This window comes from Anabas testudineus, chromosome 12 (assembly GCF_900324465.2).
Source record: "Anabas testudineus chromosome 12, fAnaTes1.2, whole genome shotgun sequence".
Taxonomy (NCBI): Eukaryota; Metazoa; Chordata; class Actinopteri; order Anabantiformes; family Anabantidae; genus Anabas; species Anabas testudineus.
Genome location: NC_046621.1, coordinates 3,669,540 through 3,694,524, shown reverse-complemented (window position 1 = coordinate 3,694,524; position 24,985 = coordinate 3,669,540). Strand labels below are relative to the sequence as shown.

The 24,985-nt window shown below is 41.2% G+C and overlaps 1 protein-coding gene across 2 annotated transcripts in view; it reads left to right on the top strand.

The window, feature by feature from the left end:
- Positions 1–16,054, top strand: part of LOC113158043 (netrin receptor UNC5D-like) — a 121,789-nt gene extending 105,735 nt beyond the window's left edge. Inside the window, exons 11-18 of one of the 2 annotated variants that reach the window (XM_026353708.1) lie at positions 949–1,167; positions 1,923–2,007; positions 5,987–6,155; positions 8,808–9,038; positions 10,837–10,986; positions 12,388–12,552; positions 12,798–12,976; positions 14,667–16,054. In XM_026353708.1, coding sequence (XP_026209493.1) covers positions 949–1,167; positions 1,923–2,007; positions 5,987–6,155; positions 8,808–9,038; positions 10,837–10,986; positions 12,388–12,552; positions 12,798–12,976; positions 14,667–14,865 — 1,397 coding nt within the window. In that variant the 3' untranslated portion in view covers positions 14,866–16,054. Of the gene's footprint in view, positions 1–948; positions 1,168–1,922; positions 2,008–5,986; positions 6,156–8,807; positions 9,039–10,836; positions 10,987–12,387; positions 12,553–12,797; positions 12,977–13,368; positions 13,458–14,666 lie in introns of those variants that run through there. The other variant, XM_026353709.1, reaches the window with a different exon arrangement.
- The last annotated feature ends 8,931 nt before the right edge of the window (positions 16,055–24,985 follow it).

The window sequence follows — 24,985 nt, the reverse complement described above, 5'->3', positions numbered from 1 at the left end:
CATGGTCATTTTTGAAACAACAGCTCCTTCATTGAAACAAAAGCAGACCAAAGCGAGCTCAGCTAATGTTAACTTCAAGAAGGAGCATATTGTCTCCAACTTGCTATTTCATGTTTCCAACTGATTTGGTAAAAGGAGTGTTAGAAAGGCCGAGGCTGAGAAAACGTAGTGTCCTTGGTTGATGATCCATGCAGAAGAAATAAAGGGAGCATTTTTGTTCCAGTGCACAGAGACTTATCTCCATGAGTATGATGGAAAAAAGTATGATCAGTGTGTTATTGCATTATAAACCCTACTTCTTTCTATTTTCAAACTGTGTGTTTTATTTCTGACATTACTAAAGGTTAGATTTTAAGGATGAGGACAGTCAATGTGTTTGTCAAACATGACTTTACCTTGAGTAAGTAACACCGACTGGAGTTGCTGGAGTGTTTATTAAAAGCTAAAGAGTAAGGTTAGGGATCTTCTTCTGCACTTCCATACGAGGATAATAAAGTTGTTGGGATTTGTAAGTCCATAAACTGATGTACTGTAGTTAATGAAATCAAAGCACGGTCTTTGGTCTTTAAAAATGCTTGGGTGCCACTGGGTTCGGTAACAGATAGCCAGACGGTGTTCGCAGCATACGTAACAGCAGATGAGCACACTGTTCAGTGCACTGTGAATTGGAGAGTATTTGATTTTAAAGGCATAATACTGTGTTTAACTTTTAGAGCAGTCTGTAAACAAAACATTATCTCACTCTTACATGTGTGTTAAAGTTATGTGTGGATCATGAAGCCACTGTTTATTTTTCTTTCGCCTTTTTCCAAAAGTTTTGGCCTTTATTTGTCTTTTCTGCTGATTTTCCCATGGTTTACCGCCATATTCTTCTCATATCATCTTTTCATTTGGCCTTTTGCTTTTTGCTGTGACAACAAAGTCACAGTTGTTTTATTGTATCTCCAGGGGTGGAAGAACGGGCAGAGTATCATGTCATGTCCCACCCTCAGACATTTCCGAGAGGCCTGGCTCCAGACTACAGAGGGGTTTCAGTCGGTACAACGCTGGGCAGAAGAAGTAAAAACCTTTTTACTCCACAAGTCTCTCTGACTCCCAGCAGGCCTGTCCACAAAGCAACTGCAGTGTTTGGTCATGCTGGAGGCAGGCTGGTGGTACCTAACACAGGTGAGCCCACTGTGGGAAAATTTTCATTGGTTACGTTCCTGTGTGAGAGGAAAATCACTCTGAAGCTGAACTCACCATACTTTGACACAGCAGGAGAGCTCATACTGGACATTTAGTGTTGCACTTTGAAGTTGTTTGACCTTGTCAATGTTGGCCTCAAACGAAAATGTAAAAAAGTAATCGATCGACCGAGTAACATGAAGATGAATACATTATCTACTGATGTGATGGAGGTAGACGGCATTGGCATTTCTAACTGACTAGCACTTCCTGACAAACAAAATCAACAGTTCTCAATGTGTGGAGAGTTCTTATCTCTTGACATTTTTTAACATTTAAAAAATACTCATATGAAATGTATGCGTTGAAGTGTGTATGTATAAATATGTTGACAAGTCTATGTAACAGAAACCTGCACAGTCCAGACTGGCCTACATTCATCACCATGTCCCGTGAGGGGCTTTATCTTCTGCAGTATAAATTGGCAGTAATTGTTTATCATACAGTATAATATAGTGCGTGTGTGTCTAGGAGAGAAATCGCCTGTATGTGTGTGCGCTTATGACAAAAAGATTGCTGGCAGGATTGATTCACAAGGCCTCTGGGATTTGCTTCTGTCACCTTTTTCTGGGGGCCATCACCTCTCCGGCTGTCACCTCCAGTAAAGAGACCTGACAATTGAGCAGGTGTGTATGTCATGTGTGTACACGCCTGGCTGTGTGATGATCGGTTTTTGCATACCTCCTTCTCTGCAGGTATCAGTCTGTTGGTGCCTCATGGGGCGATCGCAGAAGACACTACCTGGGAAATGTACATGATCATCAACCAGCAGGACAGCAGGTAAGGGACTCTCACTGAGGCAGTGCAGTCTGCTTCTTAGGCTGCTCTCTTTTAATCTTTCAATCCATCGCGCCGCATCTCTCATCCCTCTTCCTGCCACGTTGTTGCCTCCTCTCTTTGCCGAACATGCACCACAAAGATGCACAGATAGACACAGAGATTCTCTGAAAGGGGAACTACACAGTCAGAAGTACACACACGAGCATATGCAGACATATTTCCACTCTACATGGGGTCTTTGCTCATCTTGCAGACACTACAGGAAAGGACATGATGTGTCACAAATACATTGGCAGCTGTAGACAGATTGCATTATTGCCATAAGCAACTGTCTCAGCAGAGAAAGACTCCGGTAGCCCATTTTGTGTTTGTAGACATAACGGTGACATCTCATCTCTTTACATCACGACTGGTTAGAGGAGTGAATATTATGAACTTTGTAACACCAGGATGATAGGTGATATTGATTTGGTTTTCGTATCAATAGAACGTGATATGCTACAAAACTCAGATGACTGTTGCGCGCCCGCCAAGTCTATTTCTGTAACTTTGCCGTCAAGACTTTCACAAAGCTATTACTCAAGGAGAAAATGGCATAAGAGATAAAAAAAAACGTTTGAAAGGGGAGTCTAATACGTTTGAGTTCTTTTGCAACAGAGCCTCAAAAGCTATCTGACAACCAGAAGTCAGTTTTTCAACATGTTCTTGATTTATAGCAGACAATATCAGTGTGTCAGTATGTCTGTGTGAAAGCCTGCTAGCGAGATATCCCCCTTATAACACGGCTAACCACCTGTGCTGCTCAATGAAATTCCACTTCTACATCCAAGGGAGAATCAAAAGTGACATTTAGTGCCATCTCATATTCAGCTGTCATTTCATACCATTTCCACCCATCCACTAAGTGCGTTGGGTCGTCTGGGTAAAGATACAGCTCAAAGGTCACATATAGGTTGTGGCTCATAGCTCAGCTAGTGGGCTGGTTGCACACTCCCCTGCCTAAAGTCTCCCCAATTCAGCCAAGCTGCTGCCCTCCAGGATCCTGCTTTGCTCTGATAAGCCTGATGCTGTTTACTTCTCTGGCTGTCGTCTAAAAAGCTGCGGGAGCCGTGCACCGCTGAGCTGTCAGTCAAAGCCTATCTACTGACAGCCGCAGAGTCCAGGGGAGAAATTGGATCCTTTCTTCCCATTCAAACCTCGGCCATCTACATAAGACGACGCTTTCCTCTGCAAAGAATAGGAATCGATCAGCTCTGGCTCGGTTTCAGGTGTTCACAAGAGTTTCTGTCCATCCTCTGGGACTTATGAGGTTGTTTTGTGTGTGATCTTCTCCAGCTCAGCAGGGGTTATTAGGTAGTCCAAGGACAGAATCACGGTGTGTGGCAAAAGACGCCTGATGTGATGTGACTCACACAAGTTTGAGCGAATGAGTTCAGCAGTATCATCCTCCACTTTGAGCATACTTTGCACTGAGGCACCAGCTACTCTGTAGTGCCAGTCAAACGTGCTTCAGAGTGCAGGCTTACTTTTAACTTTGGTTGCTGGTTGTTTCTGTTGTCATCTTAGGTGTTTTGTGCTGTTAGTACTAACTGAACCCACTAACACATTCAGTCTGCTCTATTACTTTCCTAAGCAACTTGAATGCCCAGTTTTCCCCTAATTTCACATACAAACAAGCCTTAATTGCTTCCAGGCAACAAATAAATGTACAGTAAATTAAATAGTCTCTCCCCTTTGAGCTCTGTGTTTATCTCCTAAAGGCAAAATGTTTCTTTAGCTGCTAAATGCTCCACCATGTTCACCAGCAAGTTGCAGACATCGCCTGTCTCCTGTTTAGCACAGTGGGGTTTTTAGAGCTCTTTCCCTGGAAACAGCTGCCTGCTGCTGAAGAAAGGAAGAGGCGAGGAGAATCAACAAAAACAGTAAAGACATGGGCTGTAAAATAAAATTAAAATCCATGAAAAACCTGAGGGTGACAGCAGAGTTTGTCTCAACGTTTAACCATTTGATCAGCGCAGTTACAGAAAGAAAATGAACATAGTCATATTATATATGCAAACACTCAATAGTACGAGTAAAGATGTTCTCCAAAGTTTCTTCACAGGTCTTAGATGTACTATTGCATAGTTGGAAAACATTGTCTAGAGCCTTTATTAGCTCCAGAGGGAGCTGCACAAGTGAAGTCCTTTTTTATTGGTTTCTTGGCTGTAACAGTAACTACTGAGCGTGTGGAGATGTTGAGATCTGTCATTTGACAAGTTAGTAATAAACAAGAGTTTTTCTTCTGTAGAAAGTAGCATCAAAACTGTTTTGTGGTTTATGTCCAGAGTAACGCAGACACAGTCACCTCCACTGGCATGTTCGGATACCATTTTTTGTTTGTAATTCTGGGAACTGAAACTCTTAACTCAACTTTCAAGCGTAGTTGTGGATCTATATAGCGAGCACCATACTGCTGTGAGAACTTGACAGACAGACTGTCAAACGCTAATGAGACACTTTAATTTACAGCTGTGGTGTGAACAAAAAACAATCCACGAGTGTCACACTGCATGAAAAAGTGAAACAGACCTGTTGTGTGCACTGCATATATGACTTTACTAATAACCCCAATCTACTATCTTCACGTTAAGAGCAATATTTCTTTGTTTTCATAACCGCAGTCAGAGATGGTAAATAACCATCTTTAATCTTAGCTCACAGGCAATCTGGCTAATTACCATCGTCTCAGCAGCAGGTAACCTTGGTTCCCCCTGTGCCTGGGGCTGATTAGCACAAAAGTGCAGCTGCAGGGCCACGCTGCTGTCTGGATGTGTGATTTTATTTTCAGACAGCAGATCATAACCTCTTTTAATTTTTTAGTGTTGATTGGTAACAGCATAATGAAGAATACAGTTTAACACACCGCTCTGCACCAGAAACTGTAAAAATAACAGGAGCCTAGCAACATGCAAGTACTGTGTATAGGAACCAACAATTAGACTATTATTGAGTCATAATTGAGCATTTTATATAACAGACTAAATTATTAAATGAGAAAAACTGACATGTAATAAGCGTACAGACTTTTTAAGTTGATTTAATAGTTTCCACTGTGAACAAACGTACTAAAACCTTGTCTAGAATTGGTATGACGCTGGCATGCAGCTCTTGATTGGATCACACATGGATTCTGGTGGTAGTACACGTGTGTGTGTGTGTGTGCGTGTGTGTGTGTGTGTGTGTGTGTGTGTCAATAGGAGAGGTTTAACCTATATAAATGAAACTTAGACTAATTCTCACTTTGTTTGTGTTTGTGTGCATACGTGCGAGGTTGTGTACACACAGGATTCGTCCCAGCTGCGGTTGTATTAATGATGCTGAGAAATATCCACCCTGCTCCAGTGACAACAGCACCAATGTCGCGTCCTGTGTATGTGAGGTGTCCAGCCAGGCCAGCTGCATGACTGATGGTGGTCCTATCGATTGCTCTCAGTCTTCAGGGCTTCCAGCCAAGATTGGGCTCCTGGCCAAGAGCAGCTTGGCCCAGCTAATCTGTCACCAGGCTGGCCAGAGCAGGCTTCATAAGCTCCATCGACCCACGAAGCTTACACGCTGTGTGCTAAAGCCTGTCCTCCCTAGCCTCACTGTCCATTAGTCTTGGTGCTTTAATCTTCCTCTATCTGTGTGTCTGCGTGTCATCTAGTCAGGGATTGATTCATTATGAATGTCCTAGAATCTGAGTTTACTTTGTTCACATCCAAGGGTCACACTTGGTTATCCGGCTGCTTGTTTAAGCAATGATTCATTAGTAGCAGGATTCATGCTGTCATGTTTATATACTTCTGAACCTCAGTGGCTTGTTTGCTGTTTAAGAGTGCAAAGAGGGAAAAAAACAGACTTTGACTGACGTCTGTTCTTCTGTTCTATTATAAGCGTTTGTAATCTCGTTATATTTATATAGCTCTTCTAATATGTGCCTTAACCTCTGTGTGTGCAGTACTGTGTCCAAGGACGAGCCAGAGATCTTTCTGAGCCCGGCTGTCACGTACGGACCGCCAGGCCTTGACCTGTCCTGTCCCATAGCCATGACCATAGCCCATTGTGCAGAGGTTGCTGCTGATAATTGGACCATCCGACTAAAGAGACAAATGCAGGACAAGTGGGAGGTAAGCAGCCTCTTTGAAACTTGAGCTGTAGTTGTTATTATTTTTATTTATTAATTTCTTTGCCTTAGCATCAGTGCAAACTGTTAACAAGTGCAAACACTTTCACTAGTGCCAGGAATATCAATATGATCTGATAAACTGCTCCGACTCACTTTCATGAAAATTTTCATCCTGCAGTGTAGTCATGCAAGCACGGAGATGATTTCAGGGTTGCCAGCTCGGATTCGTCATTCTGCAAAAAAACTCAGCCTTTCAAACTCTACCTCATGCTGTCATACATCCAAAAGAAATGTCAGCCTAAATGCAAATGGCGGTTATTAGTCACTGAAGCAATCATTTCTTTTCCAGTATAATGATAATGGTATTTTAAAGTATTACTTTTTTCACAAGTCTATGAATTTTGAATTACAGCTGTTCATGCACAGCAAACAAAATGTGCATTATAAGAAGACGTACATTAATATCAGTACGCACTGAAAGCAGTTACAGTATGTCCGGTAATTTATTAGGTTGCAAAATATATGTGAAATATACAAATGTTCACACTGCAATTGTTTGACTTCTGCCATTGAAATCCAGCACGGTGCAGCTGTGCTGTAAGAGAAGCATTTAGAGGTAAAAGCTAATTACGTGATATGTGTAATTTCAATGCTCTGCACTATGTAGGACTGAGTGCCAGAGAGATTAATATTTAGAGCTTGAATATGGATTTTTGTCAAATGTGGAAAGAACTGTTCAGATACTTTAACATTATTCTTTTCATCTTTGTCAGAAAACCATTTTTAAAATGTCATGAATCAAATGCCGAGCCATAGAACAAACAGAGATACTGAGATATAAACAATTTAGATAAATCTGCCAGAGCTAGCCATAAAAGGTTTAATAGCAGATAGGAAGTTATAGTTCAAATTAGATCTTTGAACCAGCTGTTTAGCTGTTCTTAAAATGAAAATTGCGAGCACAGAGAGACTTCAATAAAACGTGCTAAAAGGTTAAAGTAACTACTTCAGTCTGAAACCTGAGAGTGAGGTCGAAACACATCAAATCTGGCAAGTGTGCTTCATAAAAGATTGAAGAATTTATTTCTATGATTGCATTATGGTATTACTATCTGTGTTACTGCTGAATTGTTTTCTCACATCCTGTTCTTTGAGGAAAATAACACCTCTGAAAAGTTGTTCAACTCTGCCCTGCAGCACTTTGCAGTCTCAGACAGGGCTCGTTCAGACATTCGACTTCCATCCAAACACCCTCTATCCATTTTCCTGTGCCTTCTGGTCAGAGTACACATATCTAAGATGCTCTTTTAATGTTTAACTAACCTCATCAAAAGGCTTTGGAGACCTTATTGAGGCAGGGTGACCCCGCAGCCACCAAGTGTTTGTGACCTTGGAGGGCCTGTGGCTCCGTCCCTGCCTGGTCTTTTCACACTGTGTGACATTTACACAGATGTAATTTGCCAGTAGACGTGTTGCACAAAAGGAAGCTATCAAAAGACCCATCACTGATGGGAGCTATATGCCATTGGAAAGGAGAGAATAGCAGACAGAGAGAGCGAAGAAGGAAGAGGCACCCGTAAAGACGCTGAACGATACAGGAAAATACAACGTCGTGACCTGTCGCCGTCACTGTGAAATAATGAGCCCTTTGTCTTAGGAAAGTTGCTTACTCAAAATTCAATCTCTAGAATTAGTGATATAATGGTATAATGGTAGATGGAGCCCCCCCTCTTCATCTCTTTCCCCACCTCTTTCTCACCCTGCCTCTCAGTGCCATTCCCATTAAAGCTTGCACTTTTGCACTGCTAGAGTTTGACTCCATCATTTCTCCCCGACTGCCTGGCGGGGATGAGCTATGTCATGGAGATCCTTCATGTCTGCTGCAGCGCTAATGGGGCAGGTTTGGGAAGCTGTGGGCTACTAAATTACCCTGCATTGCTTCATATGCCTCAGCCTGGCCATATGCAGAGGGGATCTGTGGGTCACACTTGTGTTTCAAAGGTGATTTAGAGAGGCTTGAACCCCAATTGAGGAGCATTTGGCTACTGGATACAACTGCTAATCCTTCCTGTCAGTGTTACTGTGTCTCTATCTGTTTAGTGAGATGTGTCATTATTCATTTGGCCCCGGTTCAGCTGTGCACAATCCCTGTTCCTACACGAGTCTGTGCATGAGGGAAACTGTTCAGCTTTCTGTTTGTTAAGTATCTTAATAAATTCCATCTCTAAAATGCTAGATCCATGGCTCCCACGACCTGTTACTCACACATAAACCTTTCTTTTTGTCTTTTTTTTTTCTAGTTAGCTGAACAATAGATTTTGCCTGGTCCAGCAAATTAGCATTTACACTAATAACACAGTCTGAATTGTGTCCAGCTTTCAGTTTTGGTGTTTAAATTAAAGCCTCTTACTCCTTTTGCAAACACATTCTGGGCTGTAATTGAAATGTTAATAATCATGATTAAGCCACCATAGCTCCTCTGTGTAGAGCCGGGTGCTAAATCATCCAAACCAAATCCAAAAGCATCCCCAAGGCAACCTTCTAGCACTGACCTGTTCTCATTATTAACCCTAAAACGAACTATTCTAGACCCAGAATGTGTTTTTAATCAATTCAATCTGATCTCTCTTGACGGATTTTCCCCCAACCACAGGAAGTGATGTCTGTCGACGAGGAGAGCACTTCCTGCTACTGTCTGTTGGAGGCTCAGAGGTGCCATGTGTTGTTGGAGCATCCGGGCCGCTACGCCCTGGTGGGGGAGCCGCTGAACCAGGATGCAGCCAAGCGGCTGAGGCTGGCTGTGTTTGGTAGTGCGGACACCAGCAACTCTCTGGGCTTCACCCTCAGGGTTTACTGTGTGGACGACACGCCCCATGCATTTCAGGTATGAGTGAAGACAGAGGCTTCAAAGGGAAACTCAGAGTTTGTAACTTGTAACTTCTACATTTTCTAATGTGTAAAGGGTCATGCCACAAGAAAAGGCATAAAAGTCAGTCAAAGAAAAATCCCATTTTGTTCAGCCAGCCCATAAAGACACATAAAGAGTTTCACGTTGAGTAGAACAAACAAGACAAACTGGCAGCCGCAGCAGTATTTCAGTCTGGACCAAAGCGGTTGACCAACCAAGAGACAGACAGCTAGCGTCTATTCCCAGCTGAATTCTAATATATAATATAAAGAGTTTAAATGGCGTAGTTTTGTTGTTGTCGCCGGTGGCGTTCCTGGAGGAATTCCTGTCTGAGTTTTTTGGTGCTCCACTGAAGATCTGCCTGTTCAGTAACATTGCCACTGGGAGACGTTTGATGACTACGAGACAAAGAGGGACTTTTAATTACAAAGACAACAGATGCTCCAAGGTTGCTTCCCTGCCCTTTCTTTGCGTAATTGAATTTGCACTCTGTTAATTAAACGTGTTACAGCATTGCATTCCATTTAACAACTATTCGAACACGTTAAAATGAGACACTTTCTCAGGCACAGCAGCAGCAGTTCATCGCTGTGGCTCTTCAGTGGCACTTCTTCTACTGTGGGCTCACTCCAAAGCACAAACACGTCCACTTTTTTGTTCAAGAGTTCTGCAGCCAAATAAAAAAAAAAAAGACTTTTTATTCTTTAACGAGATGTTTCGTGTTTTAATTAAAACACACAGTTGTCCAACATAGCCACTAGCTCCACTTTTACTTTTAGCGTCATTCAAAAAGTAGAATTGCATGTGAACAAAGAGAAATTGGGTGTAAGTGCCAAGAGGCAATTCTTTGCACCTTCCCATCAGTCAGACATGGTTATTTGTTCATTTGTTTTGGGGTTTTTTTTGTGCTTCATACGACAATTAATTTCCCCTGTGAGCTTGAAGCGGGAATCGATCAGGTTCAAGACAGCCTGTATGCTTTGCATTTCCCTTTTCTCTGTGCTGTGTGACTGAGACGATAAGCACCATGCATTCCCACGATACAGAAAATGTAAACACAAACATGCGAGCACACACCAACACTTGTACACATATGTTATTGTAAATTACAATATCACAAGATGGGAAGCCGGAGGAGCCACAGTGCACCTCCCCAGCTTTTTCTTTCATTTTGAGTTGAAGGTTTTTCATGGTCACAGCATTTCTCTAAATGTGCAAGGAACACTGGGCACATAAAAACCAAGGTTTCTGGAGTGCGCAAGCAAAACATGCATCACTTAAAACCCAGCAAAGGCACACACTAAAAGCTTCTTGTGTGTATTTGCATTAGTGTTTTGTCTCACTCTGGACATTTTTTTAATATTTCTTCCACTTTATTTTGCATTGGTAGCTGAAAGCGTCACTACTAAACTAAACTAAACATTGTTTTGGTTGTAGATTAACTTGTTATTTGGTCTATTAAATGTCAAATGTCAAATCATAATTCCCTTCCTTTAGGTTATGTCAAAATAGAGGAAGATCACAATTATGAAGCTATAAATAAATAATTGAAAAAAGACGTCAAAGAATTGAGTGATTGTCATAATACTTGTTATGTTATAGCTCCTCTCTGTTGTTGTGTTTTTCAATATATTATAAATTCTTGTGTGTTTAGTTGTGCCTATAACGCTGTGTTTCATACCTGCTTCATACAGTGAGTCTAGCAAACATATAACACACTGTACCTTTTTTTTCAACCTGCTTAACGCACACTCCTCACACCTTTCCCTATCAGGAGGTGGCAGTGGGTGAGCGCAGCAGGGGCGGGCGGCTGCTGGAGGAGCCTAAAATGATGCTGTTTAGGGGGAACACTTTCAGCCTCCAGGTGTCCATCCAGGACATCCCACAGTTACTCTGGAGCATCAAGCCTTTCACCACCTGCCAGGTAGGTGGTTTCTGGCTGTGAGAACGTCCCATTACGTGCGAAGGAATGTAAAGCAGCGAGGGGGTTTAGTGTGTGTGCATCTCAGGTCCAATTTAAACCGAGCTCTGCTTTGTCAGGGTCACAGATCTGGAAAGAAGCTGTGCACCTTCCTCTATTCCTCCACATCAAAGCCAAAGGACAGCAGCAAGGGCACAGCAGGAGAACACTAAGGCTAGCTATCGCACTGGCACACACGCCTTTACAACATTAATTATGACTGCCACACAGCCACAAACACATGCAGTATGCACATTATGTGTGTGTGTGTACAGTATGCATGCAGTTATCTTCCTAGGGGTCTACATGGTGCATACTCTGCTCTACCATGTGATGTTTATTCCACCAGTGACATCCTATTAGCAGAATTAGTCCACTATAGTGCCTCCAGAATACCAACAAGGTTGTTTTAGAGAGGGAAGAGCCACTATGTGAGGGTCCTACAGGGAAGATGACTATGGGCTTTCATTCAGACACTACTTTTGCCTGAAGGAGGCTTTTACAACTAGCCATCCTCCTGTCTGATGGATCTGAAGAGAGGATGATTCATCCATAAAACAGTGTTTTTGACCTGTTCTCACTGCGTCACTGTCTGGGTCACACAGTAGTTAGTAATGGAAGTTGAATTTGGCCTTTTAGGTTTCATTTGCTCTGATGTGTTCGTTTTGGTTTAGCCGCCACACGGGGGGATATTCAGAACAAATTAAGGCATCTTCGTCTTAATTCCATAATCCCATTACAGTTGCTGATCTAACAGATCAGCATTTACAAGCTTCACATTAGGGGTCTTTGGAGGAGAAAACATAACCAGGGCGACAAAGTGGTAAATATGACTTTAAAGGCCTGAGCTTAATCTTCTAGGCTCTATCTTTACTAAACAAATCTACAGAGAATGATTTTGAGTCATTACATATACTGTTTCTTCTAATAATGTGAGTAATCTTTGAGGAACTAATGATTCCATGTAAGACTAGCCGCACCGTAGGGTGTAATGCAAAAATAATCTACAGTAACTTAATTATTGTTCCCAAGCAGCAATGAGTAAAATAACATCTAATATATTTAATCTTGGCACTAATGACTCCAGCTTTTTCACATGGTAACCAGGATACATTTTCATCCCAAGGGCTCTAACGCCTGCTGGTGTTCTTTGCGATGGGTAAACTGCTTGATTAGGTAACATCATTGATCGGCTGAAGAGGCCACTCATTCGGTCTTAATTAATCATGTAAACAGCGAAGTGGGTGGCAAAGCAGGATTCGAATAATGAATGTCTTTAGCAGAGGTTTAATGAGTTTGTTGTCTCCTCTGCCTAATCCTTTCATCGTTCTCTCTGTCCGCCCTCCGTCTGTCCTCGCTGTGCAGGAGTTCTCCTTTTCTCAGGTGTGGGCCAGTGACCAGCGTCCCCTGCAGTGTGCCTTCTCTTTGGAGCGATACAGCCACTCCTCGTCCCAGCTGTCCTGCAAGATCAGCGTGCGACAGGTCAAAGGCGAGGAGCAAATACTCCAGGTCTACACGTCTGTGGTGGAGGTGAGTGGCACTCCGAGAAGGAGACAGTGCGCGCTTGTTAATAGGTTCTTTTATGGCACTGAATAACGCATGATTTGATTTAAGAGCTTGCTTAATGAGCCTCTCAGGGAGCTTTTCATGTATAGATTGCAAATTGTCTTCGTAAAGTCCTTGTCCTTGTCTTCATATTGAGGTGCAGAGATTTTGAGCTGCATTATCAAGACCACGCTGACATCTTTTTATATGTTTTTATGCTTTTCTACTAGAATGAAAAAGGAGTGGTTCCCTTTTTCACTCAGTCGGACTGTACCATCACCTCTCAGACAGGGTCAAGGGCCTTTAAAATCCCCCTGTCCATCCGTCAGCGGATCAGTGCCACCTTTGACATGTCCAATGCCAAGGGCAAGGACTGGCAGCTCTTGGCTCAAAAGCTCCGCATAGACAGGTATGAATTATGGCACTCTGGAGCCTGCATTTCATTCTTTAGTTGCCATTTCCCTTTTGCTGAGTCATTTATTCCTTATACAAGCTCATGAATCAGCTTGTATGTTTTGTTTAGTTAATTCTGAATAATTGAATAATGACTAGAAAGTAAAAATCCTGTGTTCTGGTCTCCCCAACATGCAATAGCTGTTCCCACTTTGAATACTATTTTTAATCTAGGATTTAGGCACCGTGTCAGCCCTAATCTTCCATCACCAACCAGCCTTCAGTAACACGCCACACTGCTGATTTCATTATAGATCTAGAAACACATGCACAGAGCTAGAGAGAAAGATGTAAGGGCCAACTTTAGCACAGTCAGAATAACTGGTGAGAAGATGCAGTGTTTTGCAGAAATCTGAAGGAAGGTCTCAGACTGCTGACAGGCCAGCCGCTGGCAAGAAAATGTGTGCATGTTAGCACTCCTCATTAGCTGCATCTCTGCACGTGCTCCATCCTCCAAGCCCGGCTAAACTCTCCAGAGGTTGTGCCAGGTCAGTATTTGCATAGGCTGCAGAGGATTTTAGTTGTTTGGTGATAGGGTGATTTCTATTTGTTCTTCAGAAAAGAAGTCAATAATCAAGTGCTTATAGCCATGAGCACTCTTAGATCTGTGCAGTCAGCGCTGTCAGGCACTTGAGGGAGAAAGTACTGAAAGCGAGTATGCTCTCTGTTTTGCCAGTTGGAGAAACATGAGAGGGGAAAGTTAACTAGGAAGCTGTGACAGAAACTATGTGATTAAGGAATTTCACTTAAACAGAGTCTGAAAACAAACATCTGTGACTGAGAAATGGGACAGGATTTCAGAGCATTTTCAGCCCAGACAAATGCACCACGAAGTATGTAATGGGAATGTCTCTACCTAGTTAAGCTGATTTTTGTAATTATTTCTCTGAATGTGAGGGAACATTATCACACTGTGGAAGAAAAAGGGGATCGAGTGGAAACGCAGTGAGAAGACATTGTATTGTAATGAAACAGTGCCCTCTATTGGATAGGTGTAATAAGAGCAGTAACAAAATCAATGCCAATGAAATTTTGCTTGGAGCTTGTTTTCTCATACAATAAAGCAAATAGGTTTGTCCACCACAAAATGTAAGTAAAGATTACTGTACCACATGTTTGTAAGTGCTGTGCAAAAGGTTTAAATGATTTAATTGGTCACATTAAGGCATTTTCTAATTCAAATATCATAGTATGTCTATATTATAATGCAAAAATAAGTTTATACTGTACATCCTGCTTTTATAATATTCAAATGCATGTTGACTGTTTAATCTACACTGTGCAGAGAGATGTGTTTGGGGGGGAGGTTGACACCATAAAAGATAAGATAAAGCTTTATAAGATAAAGCTTTATTGTCATTGTACAGTCACACTTGGTACAACAGTACAACGAAATTGCAAGAAAAAAAAAGCTGCACACTGACCTAGTTTATGGTGTGTCCATACAAGCCAGATTTTGTAGTCCACATAGAAGAAAGCAGCCACCCCTACTGCTTAACCAGCAGCTGAGTTAATCAACAACATCACTGAAGTACCGACTTCACTTCATTACTGAACCACTCATTTGTTCTCAGCAGTTATTCCTTATGCTATGTGATGGACCATAATGTAGCGTAATATAATATTCCATTTTCCCCGCTCTGTAGGAACCTGTGCTACTTTGCATGTCAGGAGAGTCCATCATCAGTGATTCTGAGTCTGTGGGAAGCCCAGCACCAGGACTCAGGGGACCTGGACTCTCTGGCCAGTGCTCTGGAGGAAATCAGCAAGATCCAGTCCTCTGGGATCACTTCTCTTGGCTGCAGCAGAGAAGAGCAGGACTCTGAATTCGCTAAACTTGGGTAGGGCAGGTCTACGTCCGATCAAATCACGATGGAACATTTACTGCATGAACACTGATGAGCAGGTGTACGATCAAACCTATGGTGAGGAGGATATGGAAACGTGACAGCAGGGAATCCTGGTTTTAGACTGTTACTAAAGGAACACCTCTGCCAAACCAAATGGTACATACAGACAGACTGAGAGGAAGCATTTGTGTTACAGAGGGGCAACAGAAACACTTTGGAAAGGGAAAGAAGTATCCAACAACATACTTTGATTGAGAAATGTCACCTCCTGACACTTCTGAAGACAGATTCAATAATCTGTATTCAAGGATTATGGCTATCTGTGTGAAGAAGACTCTCCACATAGGATGGAGTGCATTTTAGACAACCTGCCGATCATGCTGGTGTTGTGACCTTCCTGGGATTGGATGTGCTGGCACTTGCCCTCAAACAGTCTTCTGGGCTGTCAAAATGTTTAGTGTAACGTCATTATGTTGTCAGTCATTTTCCAGCTCTACTAATGCTCTTTTTTTTCTTATCTGCACCGTGTCTCTAATGTTACTCGCTGGAGTCAGGTGACATAACAGACAGCAAGGAATATGGGATATTAAGTCTGTCAGAGCATCTTGTTGTTACCGTTGTTGGCAGAGATTATCCAAACTGATTAGTATTTAAGAGGACGATGACGCACCAAATGCTAAAAATAGCAAAGGGTGCACAATATGACTTTCTAAATGCTTTAACATTAACATGAGTCACACGGATAACAATCATTTAAGCAAACACCCACACGCACACACTGAAGAACAAACCCATCAGCAGAAAATGTTGTCAAATCATAGGCTGCAGAGGAGAATAGCTTACCTGGCTGATCTGTGCTGCATATGGCAATGCAGCCAGTAACTTCATACCAGACAGACAGTGGGAACATTACATGCACTACAAGGTCTTGGCGCAGGTGAAGTGGTATGTGCTTTATAGCCCTTCTAGGATTTAATTTCTCTTGATTTTTTAATACTTTTTTTTTCTTTTTGGGATCATCTGGACCGGCACATATCTGGACATCAGTATTTGGAAACACTTACACAACTCTCATTCCTTCTCCTCTGTCTTATCAACACAGGCAGAGCCAGCATCCATTTGAACAAAGATATCCTGATCAGGAAGATCCCCGCATTCAGCCGCTCCACCAGCCCCTAAACTTAATAAAGTGACTTTGTGTTGAACTTGTGTTGGCTTTCTCTTTTCATCTATTAAATGAATTCAGTTCTTGAAAGGAGTGACATCCCGCACACTGTATGGTGGAGGAAACAGCTACAGTAAATCTTCAAAACTGTGTCAAACAAACAGATGAAACAGAGACCCATACAAAGTCCAATCTTCAGACCGATGCAAAGAAACCATAAAAGCCAATTTACCGTATTGATCTCGCATTGTGTAGCTGTTTGAACAGCACCAAATGAGAACCTCAGGTAGAACTGGCTCTCCAGGTACAAGCTCGACTTACAGTGTGTAATTCTTTCTTAATATGCCGGAGGGTCTGTTGGGTCCATTCCTTAACATTTGATTAAATTAGAGATCACTTGAAAAAGCTATGAAGTACCTTTAGATATGCATGCCTTTAAAAAGAGAATAAATCCTCAAAGAAATCTCAGCAGAGCCTGTTCTTCAGCTCTCCAAAACAATTCTCTGCACTCTTTCTTTAAAAGGGTTTAACCCACCTACTTAACCTACTAGAATAGACGGCCAAGGTGAAACAGTGCTGCTGCCATCTCGTCTTAGATGCATATTTCAACATTTGGAAAAGCACTTGCTTTCTTGCAGAGAGTGAGAAGACAAGAATGTTGGAAGTCTTGCATTTTATACTCATATTTTTATTATTACTGTACCTATAAACCTGCAGCCTGCTGACAGTTAGCATAGATTAACATAAAGCCTAACATGGTTCAGTTTGCAGATGGAAAAATAATCAATGCTCGCAGGATGGCTGAAGTTAAGGAAAAGGCAGCCTTAATGCTGAAGCATGATGTATAATTTATCTGGACAAAGGCTGATGTGTAAAAATGAGAATTTGGGGTTATGCACAAGACAAGGTGCAATGCTTTCCTATTTTTTCCAGTCTTTAAGGCAAGCTAACTCCCAAATTTGTCTTCAAGTTGGGAGGAAGGCAGCAAATTCAAGCGTTCTCTTGCTGGCTCTGCAGAGACAAAGTAAATTCCTGTTGATACAAGTATTATTGCGAATATTCAACCACAGAGATATGTTTCATTTAGTAGGAGGAGTTCGTGGGACATCTGTTGTCAACATGCTACGATCAAATATTTAGTAGACGTATCAGAAAATGTTCATAACTCTATCTACCACAAATATTGTGCTGTAATAACCAGGGACTGATTTTCCACCATCAGCTGAAAAGGTCACTGTGTATGTGGAATCTATTTACAAGATACTGACTCACATGGATGGAAGAGTCTCTCCATTCATAACATGCCGAGGTAAATCATCTGTACATGGTCTAAAGCTTGACTAAGAATTTAAAATACAGACATCTTCTCTGCTCTTTAAAAAGTACATTTTAAAATGGCGTGTTATCTGTTTGAGTTGGAATATGCAGGAATGATTTTGTCCGAACAGCCAAAGATTTTTATTTTCACATCTTAGAAAATACCAGAAAAAAACTAAATATTTGTCTATTAGAAGCTGGTGAGGAACAAATAATAATAATTAATATTAGTCAACTTATCAATTATTGTTTAAACTGTAGAAGTAACTAGATAAATAACAGTTTTGTACTTTTGCTTTCATTTGGAGTTAAAGAACCCCTAAGAATTTCTTACCTTACCATAATCTAATGCAACCTTTTGAATATGCTGGTGTCTTTAGCTTACAGTAGCTGCTAAACTAGTATTTGCTGTTTTGGATTGCTACAGTTTACAATAGGAGCTAGCCTGCACCGGTCAACTTCTTCATTTCTGTTTTTATCGATTTTGTGGCAGCTACTCCTCAAAACTGAAATGAATATGTTTGATTAGCTCTGTTGCTAATGGTTAGCTCTCAGATGGAGCACAGATATAAACAGCAGCAGAAGTAGAACCAGTAAAACGGCGCTGTTTATTGAGATTTAATGTGTAAACCACAGTAATATGGAAGCATTTAAATGTTAGGAGCTTCCAAATTGATTTCAGCCATTGTGTAAGAAATCCCTGAAGGTTACTTCATACCAAAACCAGAATTTGTGCAAAATGTGGACTAGTTCACTCGTCTTCTTCAGATTGACTCCTCAAAAAACAACCTGATGATTCATCTGTGATTCTTCTATTTGGACTCAACAGCTGCTTTCCCAGTAACATCTGGACACAGATTTCCATCTAGCGTTTAGCATGCTGAGGATTAATGTTCCCACGGTTCCACCTGGAACAGTCTTACCTGTGCAAAGTCTTGACTTGCAGTGGGGCGTTCAGTGTCTATCTAAACAATGTTTAAAAAGTTAAGCAAATTACTGTGGCTGCTTTCAACAGAGGAAAGAATCACGTGAGCTGAAGGACTCGGCTTCCTGAGCGATTACTCACAACATGTCTTACTGATGTATCATCACTCAGTATGCTGACTTTTTCAAAACTGTAAATGGACGTCTCTGCAGAAGCACAGAACGCGCCCTGCATCCTTCACAAAGTCTTTAACCTCACATTTCTTTCCCCAATTTTCTTTTTTTATTATTATTGTATTTGCGGATGTGAAGATGTCATTGAATCTTAAGATTGGGATACTTTTAGGGCTCCATAAAGGAAGGACAACAGGGGTTCAAACTGGTATTTGGCCTGAACTAATACAGTATGAAATGAAACCAAAGAAAGGACTCTTGAAGAGAACAGTCGACTAAGTGCTCGAGTTTGGAGACGTACTAGAAAATGGAAATTTGTCTGTACAACTAAACTGTGCGAGTGTCTCAACAAGGATCACAATGCTGTCGAAGCTGCAGCTGATGGTCTACTGAGCAAATAAATTAGCTGAGGAGCTGGGCGGTGTGACTGGATGGAAATGTTTTCATGTAGAGAGCTGATACATCCAAGGATTTATGGCACCACATCAGTTCAAACCACCTTCACGTCAAAGAACAGCCCCAATTTATTTTTCCAGACCATGCTAGACTAGATTTTAGTCTTCGTCTCTGCACATTGTAGTATCATGATCAGTATTACAGCACATTCACTAATTCTCAAACGGTGAAGGGAAGGAACCACACCTCACTATGCAGCTTCTTAATGGACAGTGACAACATTCTCATTTAAGCCACTTTTTAAAGATTTGAAGTCGGAGTTGTTTTGGCAGAAAAACCCTGAACTGTGACTGGAATTGACATTTTGGCTCAAGGCTTGGACAACAGGATGTTATGCTGCCAAATCGTACTCCATAAACTCTCAGTTCCCAATGTGTCTCACATACCTAACATGGAGTCTGGAGTTTTCTGAAGTTTTTTGGACTACGTTCTAATTATGCGTACTCGCCCTCTTTGCACATGCAAAGTTAAATAGAAAACAGCTTTTTGTTTGTATTTACTTGTTTTGTGCTTTACAAAAAACATACAATTTTGTAACTAACTGTGCCTCTCTACGTGGGTTTATTGTCATCGGAAAGTGTGACCAGCATTTATTTTATTTTATTTTAAAGTACCATATCAAAGAACAAGTATGTTATATGCAAGCTGCATTGTTCATGGCCATGCACAGTGCCCATACTGAAGCATTTAAACCTGTTCCCTCTGATGCCAGGTACTAATAAGAACAATAACATGACTGAATATAATTTTAGCATTTGTCAACTGAGGATACTCAGTGTGTTTGTTTCATAAACGGTGTGTTTGTGTGTTATTGCAGGAAAGTTGTGTTCTTGGAAAATCCAGCCTGCAGCATTGCTACTATTTCAGCTTATTCCGATGTGTGTGGTACAGTGCGTTTTTCTCACAGCCTGTAATCTCTTAAGATCTGCATTGCTTTGAAGAAAATAGGAAACAATGCTAGCTTCAATGAAATCATTTCAAGTTTCATTGACAGTAAAACATGAATCTTTACTTTATTTGTTTGTTGTTTCTCTTCTCTGAGGAAGACTACTGCCTTTTAAATCGTATTCTCGTATATTTCTATTTATCAAATAGAACTGCTGGATATATTGAATAATTATTATTTTATTTGTCAAATAACTACATACACAGTGTAATACATTTATGTATATTTGATTTAAAACATCTCTATACAATCTTTGTACTCAACAAGTGCTATATGAATGTTTATGCTGAGAGGCTGATGGAGGTGATGTTACTTTGGGCCCAGTACTTGTTGTTGTTTTTTGTTTTTTTGTTTGTTTTTTCAGATTTGCAAGATTTGCAGTTTTGAAATTATATATACAGTATTGTGTTGGAATAAATATGCAGTGAAATCATACAATTCACAGTTGATCTGTAGTTTTTGAATGTGTTTCCTGTCAGATTATGTTTGGGCTTGTTCAAGTTGTATGCTGCTTTATACTAAATGGGTATAACCAGGCTTGGTTTTCACAAATTATGGCTAAGAGTTGGAGAAAACACACATAAATGTTCATAAATCTATCTGAAGCTACAGTCAAACACTTGGATAAATGGGATGGTTTGTCACATAGAACACCTATGGTGTTTGTTTTACTGCAGTATTAAAGTATCATAGAATAAATTAAATGAACATTTATTATTTCAGCTTCTATGTGTTAAGAATAAGGTTGTTGTTTAAAAACAAATCTCCTTAGTGTAAAATATAGCTGCTAAAACATTAATCATGTGTGATTTCATACTCAATCACAGACCTAATCGTTTTTTCTTTCACATCAAACTATTTTTTGTGGCACGACCTGTTGGATCCATTCATTATCCACTCAAAACAGCAGATGGCACTGCGTGCTATCTTCTTTTTAAAGGTTGTCTTCTCCAGACCTGTCTTGACACTCTGTGTGCGCTTTCCATGGCGTAGGGTGGTCATACAGACTACCCTTCACAGTGTGCGTAGGGTTCAGTCAGGCCTGGCACTCAGCAGCCAGCTACACCCTGTCTGACGACGCCAAATGCAGTTTAGCACTCACACAGGACGCTTCAGGAGGCGCTTGTCATTCCGATTCTGTTACCGTGCACAACACAATCGACATTTTGTTATCTCAAACTCTGCAGATCTATTCAACATAGAATTATTATATATTATTCTACCTGCGCTGGTTTAGTGTCGCCACTCAACAATGCAAAGCATGTCTTCAACCAGATGTCATCTGTCCCAGAAAGGCAAACAGGCAGGCTGCAGTCTTTCCCAGCAGGCCTCTCTCTTCCCCTCCAGACGCTACACACACATCCCTGGCACAACCCTAGCCCTCTCACTCTATTTAATACGCCCCACCCCGCTCTCCTTTGGACAACTGCTCTGACTCAAAACGGATTAAAGATGACTCTCTTCTCTCACTTTCCTTTTTTTCACCCTCTCTCTTGACTTCTCTTTTCTTTCCATGCCGGATGAAAGGCCTCCCAGACACCCACTCCATGCACATACCATTCAGGCCAGGACACACAGGAAGTCTATGTGCTGCGCAGAGAAGCGGAGGGGGGACAGCGGGGTGGGAAGTGGCGGAGGAAAGTAGGGAGGGAGGGAGAGAGGGAGAGAAAGTGCTCAGTGCAGAGGGAGAAATGGGGTAATGAAGGGTTGGGGGGGAAGAGAAGGGCTAAATACAAGTCATGTGAAGCTCATGAGAACTAACCTACAAAAACTGGACTCTTGTTTTCCTTTCACCAACTCTTTACTGTTTCTACTGTCGTTTCCTTTCTCTGTCTGTGCTCCACCGATGTTGAATCTGTTTCTTTTGAGTTACTGTGGCAACCTCTTTTTTTTTTTTTTCAATCAAAATCTTTTCTATCTTCCAGATCTGAACTTCATCTTGGTGCAAATGCCAAGAACAAAATAGGTCTCTGTGCTGGATATTCAGCAACAATGTTCAGTTATGTAGCTGCCAAACACTAATTGATGGAGGTAATAAATCCTATTCACACACTACTGACTGTAAATACTGTACATTATGATAGTTGTTACTTACTAAACGTTGGAAACGGTAACCAGTAAGTTGAATTCCTTAAAGTTGTTTGAAAGATCTTATTTTTTGTGCGACAGGCTTCATGCCTTTTAGTTCTGAGATTAGCTTCAGCTCAAATTTGGAACTGTGAATAAGTGCATCACATGAAATAGAGCGCACGGTGCATTTGTTGCTTTTACAGAGTACATGGCTTCAGTGTGTGGGTGTGTGGCGAGGAGGGGGGAGATCAACTGCAGCCCCAGCTCGCAGGGAACGGCGTCACGTCGCATGCTTTGAATTACTGTACATTTGTGGCTGGTAGACAGCCTGTTGCCAACTGTCTCTCAGTGGATCAGACAGCTAACATCAGCACTGGGTGGGTTCTGCCACAAGTCCTTTCAATCTCTTTTTCCAACTTACTGTATTCTGCTGATCTCTTCGTATGTGCACATACAAATACTTTCCCCTGTCTCTGTTGTGATCGTCTCCACTCCCTCAAACTTATCTGTCTTATTATTTATTCACACAGCGTGTACAACAGCGCACAGACACCGACACCCACACGCATTCTTGTAAGCAGCTCACACGAACGCACAGATTTGTTTACACAGTTCACCAGACAGCTAATCTGTAAGACACTGCTGACTGAAGCCTGTTTTTTGTGGAGAAACTCTTAAAAAAAAAAAAAAAAAAGTCAGGTGACTAATCAGGCTGCATAACAACAGCCTGATCACGGCCTTAAACTGCTTAACCCCTGCCCAGGTGGTGCCAGGGAAAGTACTGATGACATCACCTCAAAGGTTATAACAAAGACAAGCATTCCTCACTCAGTCGTAATCCACTGAGTTAATATACAACCTTCCTTCAACCAGACTAATCCAGTTGAAGAACCTTTCTGTCGCACCTCTTGCTCGCTGCCTACACACTTCTCTCTCTCATCAACTTATCTTTCAACCCTTTTTTTTTCCTAACTCACAAGCAAACACCTTCAGGGCCCAACACAGATCCTTCAACTAGGTGAGTTAGGAAGTGTTAGCCGACTTGACAATAAGACACTTGACAATATATTTCCAGTATATTTTGCCAAGAACTCCCACACAATTCATTTTCAGCTTTTGTCAGATGACTTTTGGAACTTGGCACGATCTTAATGCTTTTCCGCTGATGATAAGAGGTCATTGTTTTAAAGATGAGCATTTAGCACTAGACTCTTTGGCTTGTTAAAATATATTTCTTTTCTCCTGACAGATGGTACTAAACCTGAATCAACTCATTTTGAGCCTATTGGGGGCAGCAGAAATGAGCACTAACCAGAAGAATGATCTATTAACAGACGTGCTATCGCCAACTAGTTGACATGTCCAACGTCTTAGCAAACATTAACAAACATTGGAGCTTTCTATACAATGCAATAAATATACAATTGTGGGTTTTGTCAATTTATTTGAACCTTTTTTTATCTTCCAACAGTACAAAAAAAGGATTTTCATTGTTTTCTCTGACTAATTTAATTGTATTAAATCCCGGTTGTGGGCTACGTCCAGTATGGTACCTTCAAACATATGTAAGTCACCAATACTACAGGCACAGATACTGTGCTGCTTACTGTGTTAAATGACTGTTTTCCAGTAGCATGACAGTTTCTCATGAAATGCAGTCTGAGGGCTAAAAGGTCATGCACAGTTAACAGTGGTTTCCATCCTTGGCCCTTATACATTGAGATTTCCCCTAAAGATTATGCACAGTAGGTGTTTAAAACCCTAAAGTCTGTGAAACCGTCCTTTGAGAAATATTCTTTTTGACTGACATGAAACAGAGTTACAGTACAAGTAAGTGTTTTGCAGACTTCAAACTCGATTTCATCGCACCAACAAATAATTAAAGACTCCAGAAAACTGGTAAATTGTAGTTTTTATAAGAACAAGTTTCAAGTTTTGTGGGAAAGGGCTTTGTAGTAACATCACACAAACAGTCTGACACGGGTTTCCACTCTCCAATCCTCCACACAGAAACATAAACAGAATCATCAACTTCTGTTGAACTCCTGTTTCAGGCTACAGCCTCCTATCTCCGCTCGGCATTCACATCGTGACCCTTCTCTGTAAACACTGCAGTCATGACCCTGTGTCTGTTGTTGTTGTTGTTGTTATCGAGAGCCACTGGTGTCCAATAGGTCATATTAGTCATTTTTATAATTATCAGTCATTACATAAATACCACAACTGACACAAATGATTAATGTGAACTGATTGTGAAACTAAATTTGATGTCATATCTTATCTTAAAGAAGGATGTTCAGGTGATGCAAGGTCACTGTCCGTGTCGTGTCTGTGCTGTGGGCTCATTTTTACACTATTTCCTGTCCTGTTTTCTACTGTGAATACAGACATGTCAATACTCTTTTAATTTTATAACCAAATTAAATCAGAGTTAATTACAGGAAGCATGTAACAGACACGGTGCAGTGAAACAGGAGTCTGGGGGATTTTTTGTATCGCAATTAATACAAATGAAGCTAAATTGTGTTAAGCCTTATGTCTTGCATTCAGTTTTTCAGCTATTTTTTTCTCCGTCTTCCTAAACTGCAAGTGAAACAATACCCAGCAGGCGTCACAAGATAAGTTACTGACGCTCAGGAAGGTTTCCCTTCCTTTTATTTTGTCTCCCTTTTCCTCCACAGGTCACTTCTGTGAAACAAACCTTCCAAGTCACTGCCATCTGTTGCACATAGACCTACATACACAAATAAACACACATGCACACTGCTGCTACAAAGCGTATGCAGATGACTTCTTGGCCACACAGCGTTTAGCAACTATCTCCTCTCAGTGGTAAAGTTGAATCATTCTTCTTCAAATGGCAGCTGATAGGTTGTGGAATTATTTTTGACATTCATTGTTACAGAAGTGGTCTGTGTGAACTAATCAACCCAGTGGCCATAAATACAGACTTGTTCAGGATAGGCCTTCAAATAACTCAGTCACACTTCCTGTTTTTGAGCACGTAGTCAGTGACCTCAGAAGGAGGAGCACAGGATGTTCTCCAAGTGGAAGATACAGATT